The sequence below is a fragment of the Argopecten irradians genome, chromosome 15 (assembly GCF_041381155.1).
Source record: "Argopecten irradians isolate NY chromosome 15, Ai_NY, whole genome shotgun sequence".
Classification (NCBI taxonomy): Eukaryota; Metazoa; Mollusca; class Bivalvia; order Pectinida; family Pectinidae; genus Argopecten; species Argopecten irradians.
Window position 1 is genome coordinate 23653002 of NC_091148.1, and position 17208 is coordinate 23670209.

General features: G+C 35.1%; 1 protein-coding gene across 2 annotated transcripts; it reads right to left on the reverse strand.

The window, feature by feature from the left end:
• Positions 1–10937: 10937 nt before the first annotated feature.
• LOC138309019 (uncharacterized) lies at positions 10938–16911 on the reverse strand. Of its 2 annotated transcripts, none has more exons than XM_069250113.1 (2): positions 16759–16911; positions 10938–11934 (listed from the first exon to the last, which is right to left on the reverse strand). In XM_069250113.1, the coding sequence occupies exon 2, from the start codon at positions 11922–11924 to the stop codon at positions 11259–11261; it is 666 nt and encodes a 221-aa protein (XP_069106214.1). In that variant the 5' UTR covers positions 11925–11934; positions 16759–16911; the 3' UTR covers positions 10938–11258. The 2 variants fall into 2 exon arrangements, with proteins under 2 accessions (XP_069106214.1, XP_069106215.1); XM_069250114.1 differs by lacking the exon at positions 16759–16911 and adding an exon at positions 16262–16340.
• Positions 16912–17208: the final 297 nt, after the last annotated feature.

Genomic DNA, 17208 nt, shown 5'->3' on the forward strand with positions numbered 1-17208 from the left:
ATGTATAAAGCGGTTGGAGTACGACAACCAAAGATTGTATACACATCAAATCAAATAATGAGAGTAATTCACATACCATGTGATACCTGATAACATTTGTGCAGGACTATTGTTTCTATTGGTGATGGAATGACGTTAAAAGATGATATCCCGCGCTAACCTCATTTCAGCGGGAAGATTTCTCAGAGTTATGTTCCATCACCCCTGGAGATATTAGTTGCGCACAAACATTATCGGGGTATGACATTAGTTCCATTCATAGTTAACCTTTATATGTTTTTATTCTAGTCTTAGTGGTGCTGTGCTGTATTTCACTACTAATCAAATTTGATTTGGACTCTGTGTAATGTCCTGATTTATGAAGGTGGCAAAGACAAAATCTATAATCCAAACTAAAGGGCGTAAATAGTACAGTCCAAACTCGTTTTCTCGAAATTCAACGGACCAACGAAAATAATTTGATTTATCCGGAATTCGACTCAAACGTAATGTCATTATGTTTGATCAGAACATGTTTTTTTAACGGTCCTTATATTATGACTATTACAACTGGGTACGTGCCTTTTACCGTGATCTTATATGGTTTGTATTAGAACAGCCGGCAGATTGGAAATCTGTCATCATGTTGATAATGACGATAGAAATTATGTATATTTACATAATTGATCATTTTTTAATTGATATTTTGACTGAAATTAAATTAGAGATAGCGACTATTTTTTTTGCTGAATATCCGTTATAGGGACCAGGAATTGACTTTGACTCAACCGGAGTTTCGAGTCATCCAAGCTTAAAATACATATACATAGAAGGGGAAAAAACGGAACTTCAAGATTAAATTCGACTGAACCGAAATTTCGAGTCAAGTGATTTTGAGATAATGAGTATAGACTGTAGTTTTGTTTCTCAAGGTTAAATATGTTAAGTCTTGTGAGTTACCATACATATTTACATACCGGTACATTTTGGGACCAAAATATTGTGTAGGAAAAGCAGAAAAAAAATATTGTAATCCCAATATAATATAAATATATGTCAATTTGTCTCTCTTTTAAAACAAGACATGGTATATATCATTTCAAATTTTATTTTATCATATAACTGGCCCGTTCAGCCATGTCATACGGCCATGTCATAAATATTGTAAGACAGATGTGTAATAACGCTATTATGAGGTAACATGTGGTTTTGACGTCGTAATATATATATGACGTCACATGATTGTCTCAGTAGATGGAAACATCACATCCGAGCCAGATTTCTACCTTGTTATATAGAGACGAAATTAAAAGTTTACTTACATTACAATTAATTCATTTTAGTGATAAATAGAATCTTACACTCGTTACTATGTGATATAAAATTTATCAAACTCGTTAATAATTTGATATGCCACTGGCCTAAAGGCTCTTGGGATATCAAATTATTGGACTCGTTTGATAAATTTCATATCACATAGCCACTCATGTACGATCCTTTTTGTATAGTGATGCAAGTTTAGTATTCAATAATTCAATAATTATTTAGTTTTGGTGTAAAGTGAAAGAAAAAGCACTGAATACTGAGAAAGATACAGGTTAATTTGTGATAACATATCATTTACAATACTGGGTTTGAATTTGAGTTGGAAATTTAATGTGTAAAGTTAATAGACAATTTACAATTTAGATTAGTTGATTTTACACGATAGCTTGAAACATCTCTGATAATTTTCGTTAAAGGCACCTGCTTATATAAATTGTATTTTACCTAATAAGTTTACAGCTTATGAAGAGGCGCTTACATAGGACCAAATACTAAAATAAGCCATTCATACAATTGTAAAGAAGTCAGAGAAACCTACACAGGTTCCAGTGTCAGTCAGCATTTCATTGAAGTGTGTGAAATTGCGGCACCAAGGGAGGGGCACTTACAGGGAAAGAGGTGCCTATTAGGTCAAATACGGTAATTAAAAATGTTCATAATCAAGTAACTTTGATGTATTTATTGTAATCCTCAGACCCTTTCCCTACCTATACTGCCCTTGACTTTCCACAGTCAGATGATTCCTTGCATTGTATCTAAATGAAAAGTTAATTGTCATACATATATAACAGGAGGTTTATCAATATTGTTCATAAATAGGGATGAATATGAATTCATTTTTGGTAGTTTTGGTTTCATTTTGAATAGCACTTTGCATTTTAAGCAAAACTGTATGCATTTATAGTAAGTGTTTGTTCTTTTCATGTCATTATTTTTGTTACAGTTGGGTATAACTTCAGATTTTTGCTTCATTATTTATTAAAATCTGATGTACATTGTGTAATTGTTAATACAGCAATATTGAGAGACTATTTTAATGTCATTGTAAGTATATCATATAGATATATCAAAGTTCATGTCAACAAACAATCTAAAACTGTATGAAAAAAAGACTGCAGCATTCCTCCAATCCAGAGTTTTGGTGACTGAGTGGTTAAAATGTCTGATGTTCTACCACTAGCCTCCACCTCTAGGCTGTGTTGTGAAAGTAGTTAATTGTACGACATTCTACCATTATCCCTATATCTCTTTGGGCTATGGTAGCTGAGTGGTGAAGGTATCTTGACATTCTACTACTAACAGAGGGTCACAGTAACTGAGAAATTAAGGTGTTATACATTCTACCACTAGTCCTCTACCTCTTGGTCATGGTGGCAAAGTAGTTAAGATGTCTAAAATTATACCACTAGCGCTCTACCTTTTGGTCAGGTGGCAAAGTAGTTAAGATGTCTGACATTCTACCACTAGTCCTCTACCTCTTGGTCATGGTGGCAAAGTAGTTAAGATGTCTAAAATTATACCAGTAGCCCTCTAACTTTGGTCCACAATGGCCCACTGATTAAGTTGCGAGACTTCTACCACTTGATCATGACCAAAAGCCTTCTTCCTCCGACATTCTACCACTAGCCCTCTACCTCTTGGTCATGGTGGCAAAGTAGTTAAGGTGTCTTACATTCTACTTCTAACCATTTACCTTTTGGTCATGGTGGCAAAGTAGTTAAAATGTCTGACATTCTACCAATAGCCCTCCACCTCTGGGCTATGGTGACTAAGAGGTTAAGTTGTCTGACATTCTACCACTAGCCCTCTACCTCTTGGTCATGGTGGCAAAGTAGTTAAGGTGTCTGACATTCTACCACTAGTCCTCTACCTGTGGGTCATAGTGGCAAAGTAGTTAAGGTGTCTGACATTCTACCACTAGCCCTCTACCTCTTGGTCACAGTGGCTGAGGAGTTAAGGTGTCTGACATTTTACCACTAGTCCTCTACCTCTTGGTCACAGTGGCTGAGGAGTTAAGGTGTCTGACATTCTACCACTAGTCCTCTACCTCTTGGTCATGGTGGCAAAGTAGTTAAAATGTCTGACATTTTACCACTAGTCCTCTACCTCTTGGTCACAGTGGCTGAGGAGTTAAGGTGTCTGACATTCTACCACTAGTCCTCTACCTCTTGGTCACAGTGGCTGAGGAGTTAAGGTGTCTGACATTCTACCACTAGTCCTCTACCTCTTAGTCACAGTGGCTGAGGAGTTAAGGTGTCTGACATTCTACCACTAGTCCTCTACCTGTGGGTCATAGTGGCAAAGTAGTTAAGGTGTCTGACATTCTACCACTAGCCCTCTACCTTTTGGTCATGGTGGCAAAGTAGTTAAGGTGTCTGACATTCTACCACTAGCCCTCCACCTCTGGGCTATGGTGACTAAGAGGTTAAGTTGTCTGACATTCTACCACTAGCCCTCTACCTCTTGGTCATGGTGGCAAAGTAGTTAAGGTGTCTGACATTCTACCACTAGCGCTCTACCTTTTGGTCATGGTGGCAAAGTAGTTAAAATGTCTGACATTCTACCACTAGCCCTCCACCTCTGGGCTATGGTGACTAAGAGGTTAAGTTGTCTGACATTCTACCACTAGCCCTCTACCTCTTGGTCATGGTGGCAAAGTAGTTAAGATGTCTGACATTCTACCACTAGTCCTCTACCTGTGGGTCATAGTGGCAAAGTAGTTAAGGTGTCTGACATTCTACCACTAGTCCTCTACCTGTGGGTCATAGTGGCAAAGTAGTTAAGGTGTCTGACATTCTACCACTAGTCCTCTACCTGTGGGTCATAGTGGCAAAGTAGTTAAGGTGTCTGACATTCTACCACTAGCCCTCTACCTTTTGGTCATGGTGGCAAAGTAGTTAAGGTGTCTGACATTCTACCACTAGCCCTCCACCTCTGGGCTATGGTGACTAAGAGGTTAAGTTGTTTGACATTCTACCACTAGCCCTCTACCTCTTGGTCATGGTGGCAAAAGTAGTTAAGGTGTCTGACATTCTACCACTAGCGCTCTACCTTTTGGTCATGGTGGCAAAGTAGTTAAAATGTCTGACATTCTACCACTAGCCCTCCACCTCTGGCTATGGTGACTAAGGAGGTTAAGTTGTCCTGACATTCTACCACTAGCCCTCTACCTCTTGGTCATGGTGGCAAAGTAGTTAAGGTGTCTGACATTCTACCACTAGTCCTCTACCTGTGGGTCATAGTGGCAAAGTAGTTAAGGTGTCTGACATTCTACACTAGCCCTCTACTCTCTTGGTCACAGTGGCTGAGGAGTTAAGGTGTCTGACATTTTACCACTAGTCCTCTACCGTCTTGGTCATGGTGGCAAAGTAATTAAGATGTCAGACATTGTACCACTAGTCCTCTACCTGTGGGTCATAGTGGCAAAGTAGTTAAGTTGTCTGACATTCTACCACTAGCCCTTTACCTAGATCTGGGCTGAGTTGTGGCCACATGGTAAAGATGTCAGACATTCTACCACCAAGCCCTCTAAATTTGGTCCACAGGGCCCACTGATTAGATGCAAGACATTCTACCACTTGACCTCTGTTTTCCCTTGAAGATTGTTTGATCTGTCACATTTAGAACTCACAGTTAAACATATTCAATTTATCTGGACTTGTGATTTATTTAAATGAAACATTTAGAGCTCACATTTTAAATGTTTATTCTGGACTTGTGATTTATTTATATGAAATATTTATTTGCAGGTCTACCTTTTAATCATGTGACATTTGTTGAAGATGTAAAAAAAAAATCCTGTTCATTTGGATAATCCCTTAATGTTTAAAAAGTACCATAAATATATTTTATGTACAAATGATGTTCTAGCAGTGAAAGATGAATAAAGATTTTGTATCTTCATCAATTTCTAAAAACCAGTGTTAGTTTTTATTACACTTTCAACATCAAAGATGTTTAACATCAAGATCTGAATTGAAAATGGGTAAACTAGAAACAAAACATTTGGCACAGAGAGGAGGTGTTAGTGAGTCGAGTTTCGATTACATATGTGCTTTAGTCCCATATTACATATGTGCATTAATCCTCTAGTTACATATGTGCTTTAGTCCCATATTACATAATGTACTTTAGTCCCATATACATATGTGCTTTAGTCCCATATTACATAGTACCCATTACATATGTGCTTTAGTCCCCATACATAATGTGACTTTAGTCCCATATTACATATGTGCTTTAGTCCCATATTACATATGTGCTTTAATCCCCTATTACATATGTGCTTTAGTCCCATATTACATTACATATGTACTTTAGTCCCATATTACATATGTGCTTTAGTCCCATATTACATAATGTGCTTTAGTCCCATATTACATAATGTACTTTAGTCCCATATTACATAATGTGCTTTAGTCCCATATTACATAATGTGCTTTAGTCCCATATTACATAATGTGCTTTAGTCCCATATTACATAATGTGCTTTAGTCCCATATTACATAATGTGCTTTAGTCCCATATTACATAATGTACTTTAGTCCCATATTACATAATGTGCTTTAGTCCCATATTACATAATGTGCTTTAGTCCCATATTACATAATGTACTTTAGTCCCATATTACATAATGAACTTTAGTCCCATATTACATAATGTACTTTAGTCCCATATTACATAATGTACTTTAGTCCCATATTACATAATGTACTTTAGTCCCATATTACATAATGTACTTTAGTCCCATATTACATAATGTACTTTAGTCCCATATTACATAATGTGCTTTAGTCCCATATTACATAATGTGCTTTAGTCCTGTATTATATATGTGCTTTAGTCCCATATTACATAATGTACTTTAGTCCCATATTACATAATGTGCTTTAGTCCCATATTACATATTGTGCTTTAGTCCCATATTACATAATGTGCTTTAGTCCCATATTACATAATGTACTTTAGTCCCATATTACATAATGTACTTTAGTCCCATATTACATAATGTACTTTAGTCCCATATTACATAATTTTGTACTTTAGTGTCCCATATTACATAATGTACTTTAGTCCCATATTATATAATGTACTTTAGTCCCATATTACATAATGTACTTTAGTCCCATATTACATAATGTACTTTAGTCCCATATTACATAATGTACTTTAGTCCCATATTACATATGTACTTTAGTCCCATATTACATAATGTACTTTAGTCCCATATTACATAATGTACTTTAGTCCCATATTACATATTGAACTTTAGTCCATATTTACATATTGTGCTTTAGTCCCATATTTACATAATGTGCTTTAGTCCCATATTTACTTTAGTCCATATTACATAATTGTACTTTATGTCCCATATTACATAATGTGCTTTAGTCCCATATTACATATGTACTTTAAGTCCTATATTACATAATGTACTTTAGTCCCATATTACTAATGTGCTTTAGTCCCCCATATTACATAATGTGCTTTGTCCCATATTTATGTAACTTTAGTCCCATATTACATAATGTGCCCATATTACATATGTGCTTTAGTCCCATATTACATACTTTGTGCATTTTAATGTCCCATATTACATGTCCATATTACATTAATTAAGTCCCCTATTACATAATGTGCTTTAGTCCCATATTACATAATGTGCTTTAGTCCCATATTACATAATGTACTTTAGTCCATAATTTACATAATGTACTTTAGTCCCATATTACATATGTACTTTTAGTCCCATATTACATATGTGCTTTAGTCCCATATTACATATGTACTTTAGTCCCATATTACATAATGTACTTTAGATCCCCATATTACATAATGTACTTTAGTCCCATATTACATACATGTACTTTAGTCCCATATTACATATGTACTTTAGTCCCATATTACATAATGTGCTTTAGTCCCATATTTACATAATGTGCTTTAGTCCCATATTACATAATGTGCTTTAGTCCCATATTACATAATACTTTAGTCCCAAATTACATTGTGAACTTTAGTCCCATATTACATAATGTGCTTTAGTCCCATATTACATATGTGCTTTAGTCCCATATTACATAATCCCATATTACCATAGTCCCTCAATCGTAACTTTAGTCCCATATTACATAATGTACTTTAGTCCCCATATTACATAATGTGCTTTAGTTCCATATTACATAATGTACTTTAGTCCCATATTACATAATGTGCTTTAGTCCCATATTACATAATGTACTTTAGTCCCATATTACATAATGTACTTTAGTCCCATATTACATATGTACTTTAGTCCCATATTACATAATGTACTTTAGTCCCATATTACATAATGTGCTTTAGTCCCATATTACATAATGTGCTTTAGTCCCATATACATATGTGCTTTAGTCCCATATTACATAATGTACTTTAGTCCCATATTACATAATGTACTTTAGTCCCATATTACATAATGTAACTTTAGTCCCATATTTTTAATGTGCTTTAGTCCTATATTACATATATGTGCTTTAGTCCCATATTACATATGTACTTTAGTCCCCATATTACATAATGTGCTTTAGTCCCATATTACATAATGTGCTTTAGTCCCCATATTACATAATGTGCTTTAGTCCCATATTACATAATGTACTTTTAGTCCCATATTACATAATGTGCTTTAGTCCCATATTACATATGTGCTTTAGTCCCATATTAACATAATGTGCTTTAGTCCCATATTACATAATGTGCTTTAGTCCCATATTACATAATGTACTTTAGTCCCATATTACATAATGTCCATATTACATAATGTCTTTAGTCACTTTAGTCCCATATTACATAATGTACTTTAGTCCCATATTACATATGTACTTTAGTCCCATATTACATAATGTAACTTTAGTCCCATATTATTACATAATGTACTTTAGTCCCATATTACATAATGTACTTTAGTCCATATTACATATGTCTTTAGTCCCATATTACATATGTGCTTTAGTCCCATATTACATAATGTACTTTAGTCCCATATTACATATGTACTTTAGTCCCATATTACATAATGTACTTTAGTCCCATATTACATAATGTACTTTAGTCCCATATTACATAATGAACTTTAGTCCCATTTTATATTTATCCCATATTGTGAACTTTAGTCCCATATTACATAATGAACTTTAGTCCCATATTACATAATGTACTTTAGTCCCATATTACATAAGACTTAGTTACATATGCTTTATCTTTAGTCCCATATAACATAATGAACTTACTTTAGTCCCATATACATAATGACTTTAGTCCCATATTACATAATGTACTTTAGTCCCATATTACATAATGTACTTTAGTCCCATATTACATAATGTACTTTAGTCCCATATTACATAATGAACTTTAGTCCCATATTACATAATGAACTTTAGTCCCATATTACATAATGAACTTTAGTCCCATATTACATAATGAACTTTAGTCCCATATTACATAATGTACTTTAGTCCCATATTACATAATGAACTTTAGTCCCATATTACATAATGTACTTTAGTCCCATATTACATAATGTTACTTTAGTCCCATATTACATAATGTACTTTAGTCCCATATTACATAATGTACTTTAGTCCCATATTACATAATGTACTTTAGTCCCATATTACATAATGTACTTTAGTCCCATATTACATAATGTGCTTTAGTCTTTAGTCCCATATTACATAATGTACTTTAGTCCCATATTACATAATGTACTTTAGTCCCATATTTAATGTACTTTAGTCCCATATTACATAATGTACTTTAGTCCCATATTACATAATGTACTTTAGTCCCATATTACATAATGTACTTTAGTCCCATATTACATAATGTACTTTAGTCCCATATTACATAATGTACTTTAGTCCCATATTACATAATGTACTTTAGTCCCATATTACATAATGAACTTTAGTCCCTTACATAATGTATTTAGTCCCATATTACATGAACTTTTAGTCCCATATTACATAATGTACTTTAGTCCCATATTACATAATGTACTTTAGTCCCATATTAACATAATGAACTTTAGTCCCATATTACATAATGAACTTTAGTCCCATATTACATAATACTTTAGTCCCATATTTACATAATGAACTTTAGTCCCATATATTACATAATGAACTTTAGTCCCATATTACATAATGTACTTTTAGTCCCACATTTCATAATGTATTTTAGTCCATATTACATAATGTATTTAGTCCCACATTTCATAATGTATTTAGTCCCATATTACATAATGGCTTTAGTCCCATATTACATAATGTACTTTAGTCCCATATTACATAATGAACTTTAGTCCCATCAGGCATGTTATCTTTACATTAATTAACTTGCTACATGTACAACGATTAATTAACAAGTTAAAACATTAGAATATCATGTTAAAACTCCGATTTTAAAATGTTTAAAGGCTGAATATGCTTAGAATTAAGTTTATGTGTTTTTTTGCTGGGAGGGGGGGATAAATAATGATAATGTAAATTATGCATCAAAATAAACAAACAATAGTAACAATATTGTAGGTAGAGCACAATATGCAGAATTTGTTTTGGAAAATATTGGAGCAAACCAAGGGTAAATTATGGTTAAGAATATTGCAAACCAAAAAAAGTTTAGAAAATGCAGAAAAATGAACGAATTATTAGTAAAAGGTAAAGACTTTGTGTTGTAAGATTTATGTCAAAAAGATTCAAACGGTTTAGTGGTTTATTTAGAGAACACACAGATTATTGGGTTATATCTCATTACATAAAAATATCTTAAAATTATTTATATAATCTCTTCAAAATTTCAAATTTATTGAAGAATGTCTTTGTATATCATCTAAATTTTTCATTCAAACGACTTCTTCTCAGTAACCTAAAAGCCCAGGGTACTGATATTTGGCCTGTAGCATGCTGGGATAGGCTACCAAGTTTGTTCAAGTTAATGACCTTGACTTTCATTCAAGGTCACAGGGGTCAAACAGGCTAAAATCTTTAAACGACTTCTTGTGAATAACTAAGAGGCCTAGATACCCGATATTGGGCTTGTGACATGCTGGGATGAGTGGCTAGTCTGGCTACCAAGTTTGTTTAAATGAATGACATTGACCTTCATTCAAAGTCACAGGGGTAAACTAAGCTAAAATCTTTTAACAACTTCTTATGAATAACTGAGAGGCCTAGAGACTTGATATTGGACTTGCAGCATGGTGGAGATCAAGGGACCTTCATTCATAGTCTAATTCATCAAATATATCACAACCGGAACTTCTTCTAATAAAAGACTTCTTTTGTATTGCCTTAATTGTTTGCTACTACTATATTCTTTGATGTGTTTTATTATGTCAATAGTCAGATGACCGTCAAGGACCACGAGTCTCTTGTTAACTTGATGTAACCCTGGTCAATACTAGCCGCAATATTTCGCTAGAGAGAACTTCTCTTTAGCTCGATCGGTTGAGCGTCAGACTAGTAATCCAGAGGTCCCGAGTTCGATCCCTGGCAGAGGCAGGTATCAAATTTATTGTAAATCCTGCACCCTGTTACATTGATAACTGTTTTTCAAACATCGGGAACAGATGAATATCTCGTCAAGAATTAATATAATCAACTGACATTTATTTTACTTCCCATATGCGAGAGTTTAGCTTTATATTGCTATAGTGTAATATACAGTGTAGTTAATTAATAAGTATCCGTTTTAGTTGATTAATGATTGTTTGTACAATTGAACCAGACATAAGTCGTGTGGAGCCTTTGATTGTAAGTAGATAAAAATGGTTCATATGCCAGTCCCTCTCTTGGTATCACATCATATATGTTTGAAGCAGTATATAATATTTATTGAAGCAATCTGTATAGTTCGACAAAAGTTTTAAGCTTTCTTAAAAGTAAAGTCGTATTAATAATTGCGTCTTATCACTCAAGGGTTAGAGGAACAGAGAGAAATTTACCAAATTCGTCAACCGTGTCAAGGTTTACGCATGCGTGAACGGCACCTTGTTTGTTCTTAAAAATAGCCTTATCACTAGCTGAGATCATCGGCTGATGCCAGATGTTGGGCCGGATGTGAAATCCGAAACTGCCATCGGAGTAGAACGCGATGAAGTCATCCAACTTGACGTCATCACCAGGGAGAGCAAACAGCGCCACAAACGGAAGTTTGTCTTTTGGATAGAAACACTGACTTCCGTCCGGATGGTAGTTGGCCTCCCGAACCAACACACTGGTCTTGTTTCCCAGATCCTGTCCCTTTCCTAAACGGCAAACAAAAAAGTCGCTGTCCATACCCCAGCCCATCGCCATACTCATCGCTTTACATTTGTCACCAACCCATTCGTGAAGAAAGTCTCCCTCGGTTACTCCGCCAAACGTGCCAGTACCACTACACAGAGGTCTTTTGCCAGCCACGGGCCAAGGGACAATTTCAACCTGTTCGGCGTCAAAGTCGGTCACTAGATTGCCATACTCCTTGAAGTTCTCCTTGGTTGCTGCCACGATGGGAACTTTGTGTGGTTCTCCGTATTTGGGATCATGTGCACCGTCTAAGTCCACAATCCAGTCAAGTGAGTTTTGGGACACCATTCTTGTTCGACTGTAAAATAGGACAAAATTACCGTTAACATTGCATTTCGAATACAAATTAGCAATTTGTACATGCTGCCTCCAATGCTTTTGTACATGCTGCCTCCACTGCTTTGTCATGTCCCCTAAAAGGATCGAGAAACGCAAATCTATATAAAGCGATTGGAATTAAAACTATGCTGAAATATCTAATTCACTTCAGCATATGAATTCATATAAACAAACATGCTTAATAAGCTTCGTTTAAAATTACATGGGTCCCATTCCATGATATGCAATATTTCAAACAGATATTTTATATTGTAATTTCGAACTTTGATAAAGCATACTTTACAGCTTCGTATATGTAAATGTTTTACGTTTTATATATCCGACAACACCTGTTATGTATACTATACCTTTATGTAAAGTCACACTGCTGCGTGCAATAAAAAGAGAGAGAGAGAAAAAAAAAAGAAAGAAAAAAAACTTTTCAGAATATCGTTATGAAAACCTATTTACCCTGTAACTTTATAGTCTACAGCTGGTTTGGACTTTAAGACTTGACGTCCTGTTAACATTTAAGGACGGTCATGCACGCTATACTATGGTCTGAGAACCTCCATGATGACTTTGTTTACTTCCTATTTCTAAGTTGTTCCTACAGAACAATGTTTCCAGCCTTTTATACCAGTTACATTTGAACTAATAAATAAGAACGAAAAAGGTTGTAGAGACATGTATAATATTTTTATTTCAAGAATTTATTACCCAACTAGATATATCGAAAAATAGTCAAACATACCTGATGTAAAAGTAAGTGAAGTAAAAACTTGTAAAATATTACTCTGAGTACAACAAAGGATGTTACTCTAAAATGGTTCCAGTATAAAATCACACATACAATATTGGCGACTTATGTTTTTTACCAAGAAATAATATCAACTTTTCAAAAAACACTGCAATGCAGATCGTTAAGTACTATATTGAAAGTGTTAGGAAAGATATTAAGAATAATAATTCTGAAAGGTTCTCTAACCTGTGCAATGGCAAACTAAATGTGTTTAATCTTAAAATTTAATGTCAAGTGATGACTGAAACCAAAGCATTCACAATATACTAAATACTATAAGTGTGAGAGTGAAAGAGATGTTTCTTTTGTATTTGTCGTAGTATACTGTAAAAAAGCAAATAAAAATGCGTTTAAAGTGAAAAAAATGCAAGGACGGCCTGCCATATGTACAATGTGTACAAGACAGCGGAATATTCGTATTGTCTCTCCTTGTAATAACAGACTTTTTGCCTTTTCCAGTGCTATCTCACTGGAGCTACCGTCCGCATTATACCAATCGATTAAAATCATATCTTCGATTCGCTTGATACTCTACGCTCCATACTGGAGCGTAGTATCAGAGCGTAATCGAAGATATGATTTTAATCAGATTGGCATTATACTGGCAACGGACAAACCAGTCGTCTCACTCCCTTTCAAACCAGTCGTCTCACTCCTTTTATGTCGAGCGCTAAGCAAGAGTAGAAACTACTTCAACAGACTAAATGGTGTGTCTCGGCCAGGGAACTGAACCCAGAGCCTTCCTCACAGGGGCGAACGCTCAACAAAGGGCCAAAAGTGAGATGGTGTCAAGGGAGGCATTAGGGGAAAAACGTCGGTTAGGAAGAAAAGAAAAGATAATGTCCTAAATTTAGTCACCTTTTACCATCATGAGCCGCCCAGCGTCCCTAAAATTCTTAAGAAAATCAGTTTTATTAAAATTCCTAAAAATTAACAAAATTCCAGGCAGTTTCTGAAAAAGTCCTTATTTTTCATGCTAATTCCTAATCTTTAGGTCAACTGAGGTAATGTCAGATGACTTAGATACATTGTATTTGACAGCCGCCACTTAGATACATTGTATTTGACAGCTGCCGCTTAGATACATTGTATTCGACAGTCACCACTTAGATACATTGTATTTGACAGCCGCCACTTAGATACATTGTATTTGACAGCCGCCACTTATATACATTATATTTGACAGCCGCCACTTAGATACACTGTATTTGACAGCCACAACTTAGATACATTCTATTTGGCAACTGCCACTTAGATACATTGTATTTGACAACCACAACTTAGATACATTGTATTTGACAGCCGCCACTTAGATACATTGTATTTGACAGCTGCCACTTAGATACATTGTATTTGACAGTCACCACTTAGATACATTGTATTTGACAGCCGCCACTTATATACATTATATTTGACAGCCACAACTTAGATACATTATATTTGACGGCCGCCACTTAGATATATTGTATTTGACAGCCGCCACTTAGATACATTGTATTTGACAGCCGCCACTTAGATACATTGTATTTGACAGCTGCTACTTAGATACAGTGTATTTGACAGCCACCACTTACATACATTGTATTTGACAGCTACCACTTAGATACATTGTATTTAGCAGCCGCCACTTAGATACATTGTATTTGACAGCCACCACTTAGATACATTGTATTTGACAGCTGCCACTTACATACATTGTATTTGACAGCCACCACTTAGATACATTGTATTTGACGGCCGCCACTTGGATAAATTGTATTTGACAGCCGCTGTAATGATGAAAATGGACCCCCGTTGAAAGCTGACCTCGGGTCATTTTTCAACGTTGAAAAATGACCCCGAAAACCGTTGAAAACTGAACTTTCAGCGCACTTTTTACACCGACCCGTTGAGAATAGACCCCGTTGAAAAGTGACCCCATTAGGACTCGTTTTTACACAACAACACAACACACACGAAACACACAACATCACACAGCACAGCAACACACAACAACACACACACAACACTACACAAAACAACAACACTACACAAAACAACAACACACAACAACACATCACACCACACAACAAAACACAACAAAATAACACAACATCACACAACACAACATAACACAACACAAAAACACAACACAACAACACATAACACAACCACAACACAACACACGACACAACAACAATACAACACCACCTAACAACACAACAATACACAACAACACAACACCCGACAACAACACAACATCACACAACATAATGCAACAACACATCACAAAAACATCACGTAACAACACATTACACAAACACGGAACAACAACACAATACACAATAACACAACAAAACACAAAACACAGCCACACAGAACACACAACACAACAACACACCAATGACACACAACACAATAACATGACACAACCACACATAACAACACAACACAAAACACAGCAACACAACACACAACAACACAGCACCACAAAACATAACAACACAATATCACACAACAACAAAACAACACACAACAACACCACACAACAAACAACACACAACCACAAAACAACACAACAACACCACACAACACACAACCACAACACAACACAACCATACGCAAAACACAACATAACTGGTCCATACGCAGATATATAATACATTCATTCTTGTATTGCAGGGAATAAATATATATTAACAGTTACTGAATATCTGACAAACGTTAAATCGTCGAAAATATAATCATAAAAACTCATTAAGAAACAAATTAATAATATCCCATAATTATAGTTTTGTAACACAACAACACAACACTGGTACTCGGAAGTGAACACCATATAGTACAAACTTTGCATGCAGTCGATAACAACAATTCCTTTTTATTTACTACGTTACCTCAGTGTTATATAGCATTTCCTCAGTTTGAGAACAATCAAATTTTCATTATCTACACGGACGAACAAAATGACTATAGAAAAAATGAAAGTTTTGTAGTGCCGTATTCTCCATAATAAACATACAAGCACCTAAAATATTTAAATGAGGTATTTGTTACGATGATAACAATACCAAATTTCAATTCAAATCGAGGTGATTACGTAATTTAAATACCAGCACAGAAGAGTCGCTTATATTAGAAATGGCGATAACAGAATTCGAGAACTATGTTTGTGCAACAGTTATATATGTGAATGTACTAGAGTCATATTTCAACAGACCATCCGTTGATAGTTTGCCAAGGTCATTTTTCAACAGACCTGTCGTTGAATTTTGACCCTAAACACTCTCAATTTTCAATGGCATGTTCAATTTTCAACGGCATTCGGGGTCCGTTTTCAACGTTGAAAACTGACCCGAGGTCAATTTTCAACGGAGGTTCATTTTCAACGTTACACCGCCACTTAGATACATTGTATTTGACTGCCGCCATATAAGTATATGTAAATATGTAGTGGCGTCAAAATTTATCAATGTGAGCCCAAGACACTTCCGTACAGGATAAGTTTTTACGTTTGAAAACCCACCTTTATGGAAATCTTTAATGAGCAAGTTCAGGATGAAATTGGTGAAGTATATATATCCAGCTTTTGTGTGATGGTTATGCTCCGCTGTACCCATCAAACAGAACTATATATATGATAATGACAAGCAATAAACACCTAGTATTCATGTGACACCTGCCCTTTATCATAACCAGGTTATGACATGCTTCAGGTCACCTGAACAGCCATAAAGGTCAAGGTATTTGTAAATGTTTGAAAATACGTTATAGGTAAATGTATGTCATACGATGCACCGTCCTTGCTTGATAATTCCGTTTTCGTTCGACGAAAGTCGAATTCTGCATCAATGTACATATAGATTCTGCATCGCTGACAAAACCAAAGGAAGGTGATAGAAAATTAAGATCTAACGCACAATTGGTATTGAACGAACATATAACGAGATAAAAAGGATGCAGCATTAAACACAATATGAATAAACAATTACGCTTTATTATATTTATATAGGAAACACTCACCTTACGTGGTCCTCAGTCCAAGGGTCGAGTCGAGCTTGATGATCGAGTCGAGGTTCCGATTATAACCGAGTCTAGTACACGTCGAATCGCGGTAGGTAGAGAGAGTACACATGTATGTGTATAGGAGATTTCAGAAAAGATGGCGTGACGTCACAGAAAGTTTATATCCGGGTTTACATCCGACTGGTCCTCAAAATTTGTCATGGTATTATTTTCTTTTATCGTCATATCAATCGATGTTAGCATTATTTGATTTGGTGACACATATATTTGACTTACATCTATCATTGTTTTATTTTGGTGGTATTATTGTATTATTTTCATTTTATCGTTATTTTATTTGATTTCATCTTTATTTGAAGTGAATAGCCATACAATGGAATAGTAGTAACCATACAATGGAATAGTTTAACCATACCAATGGGGCATTGTAGTATAAACCATATAATG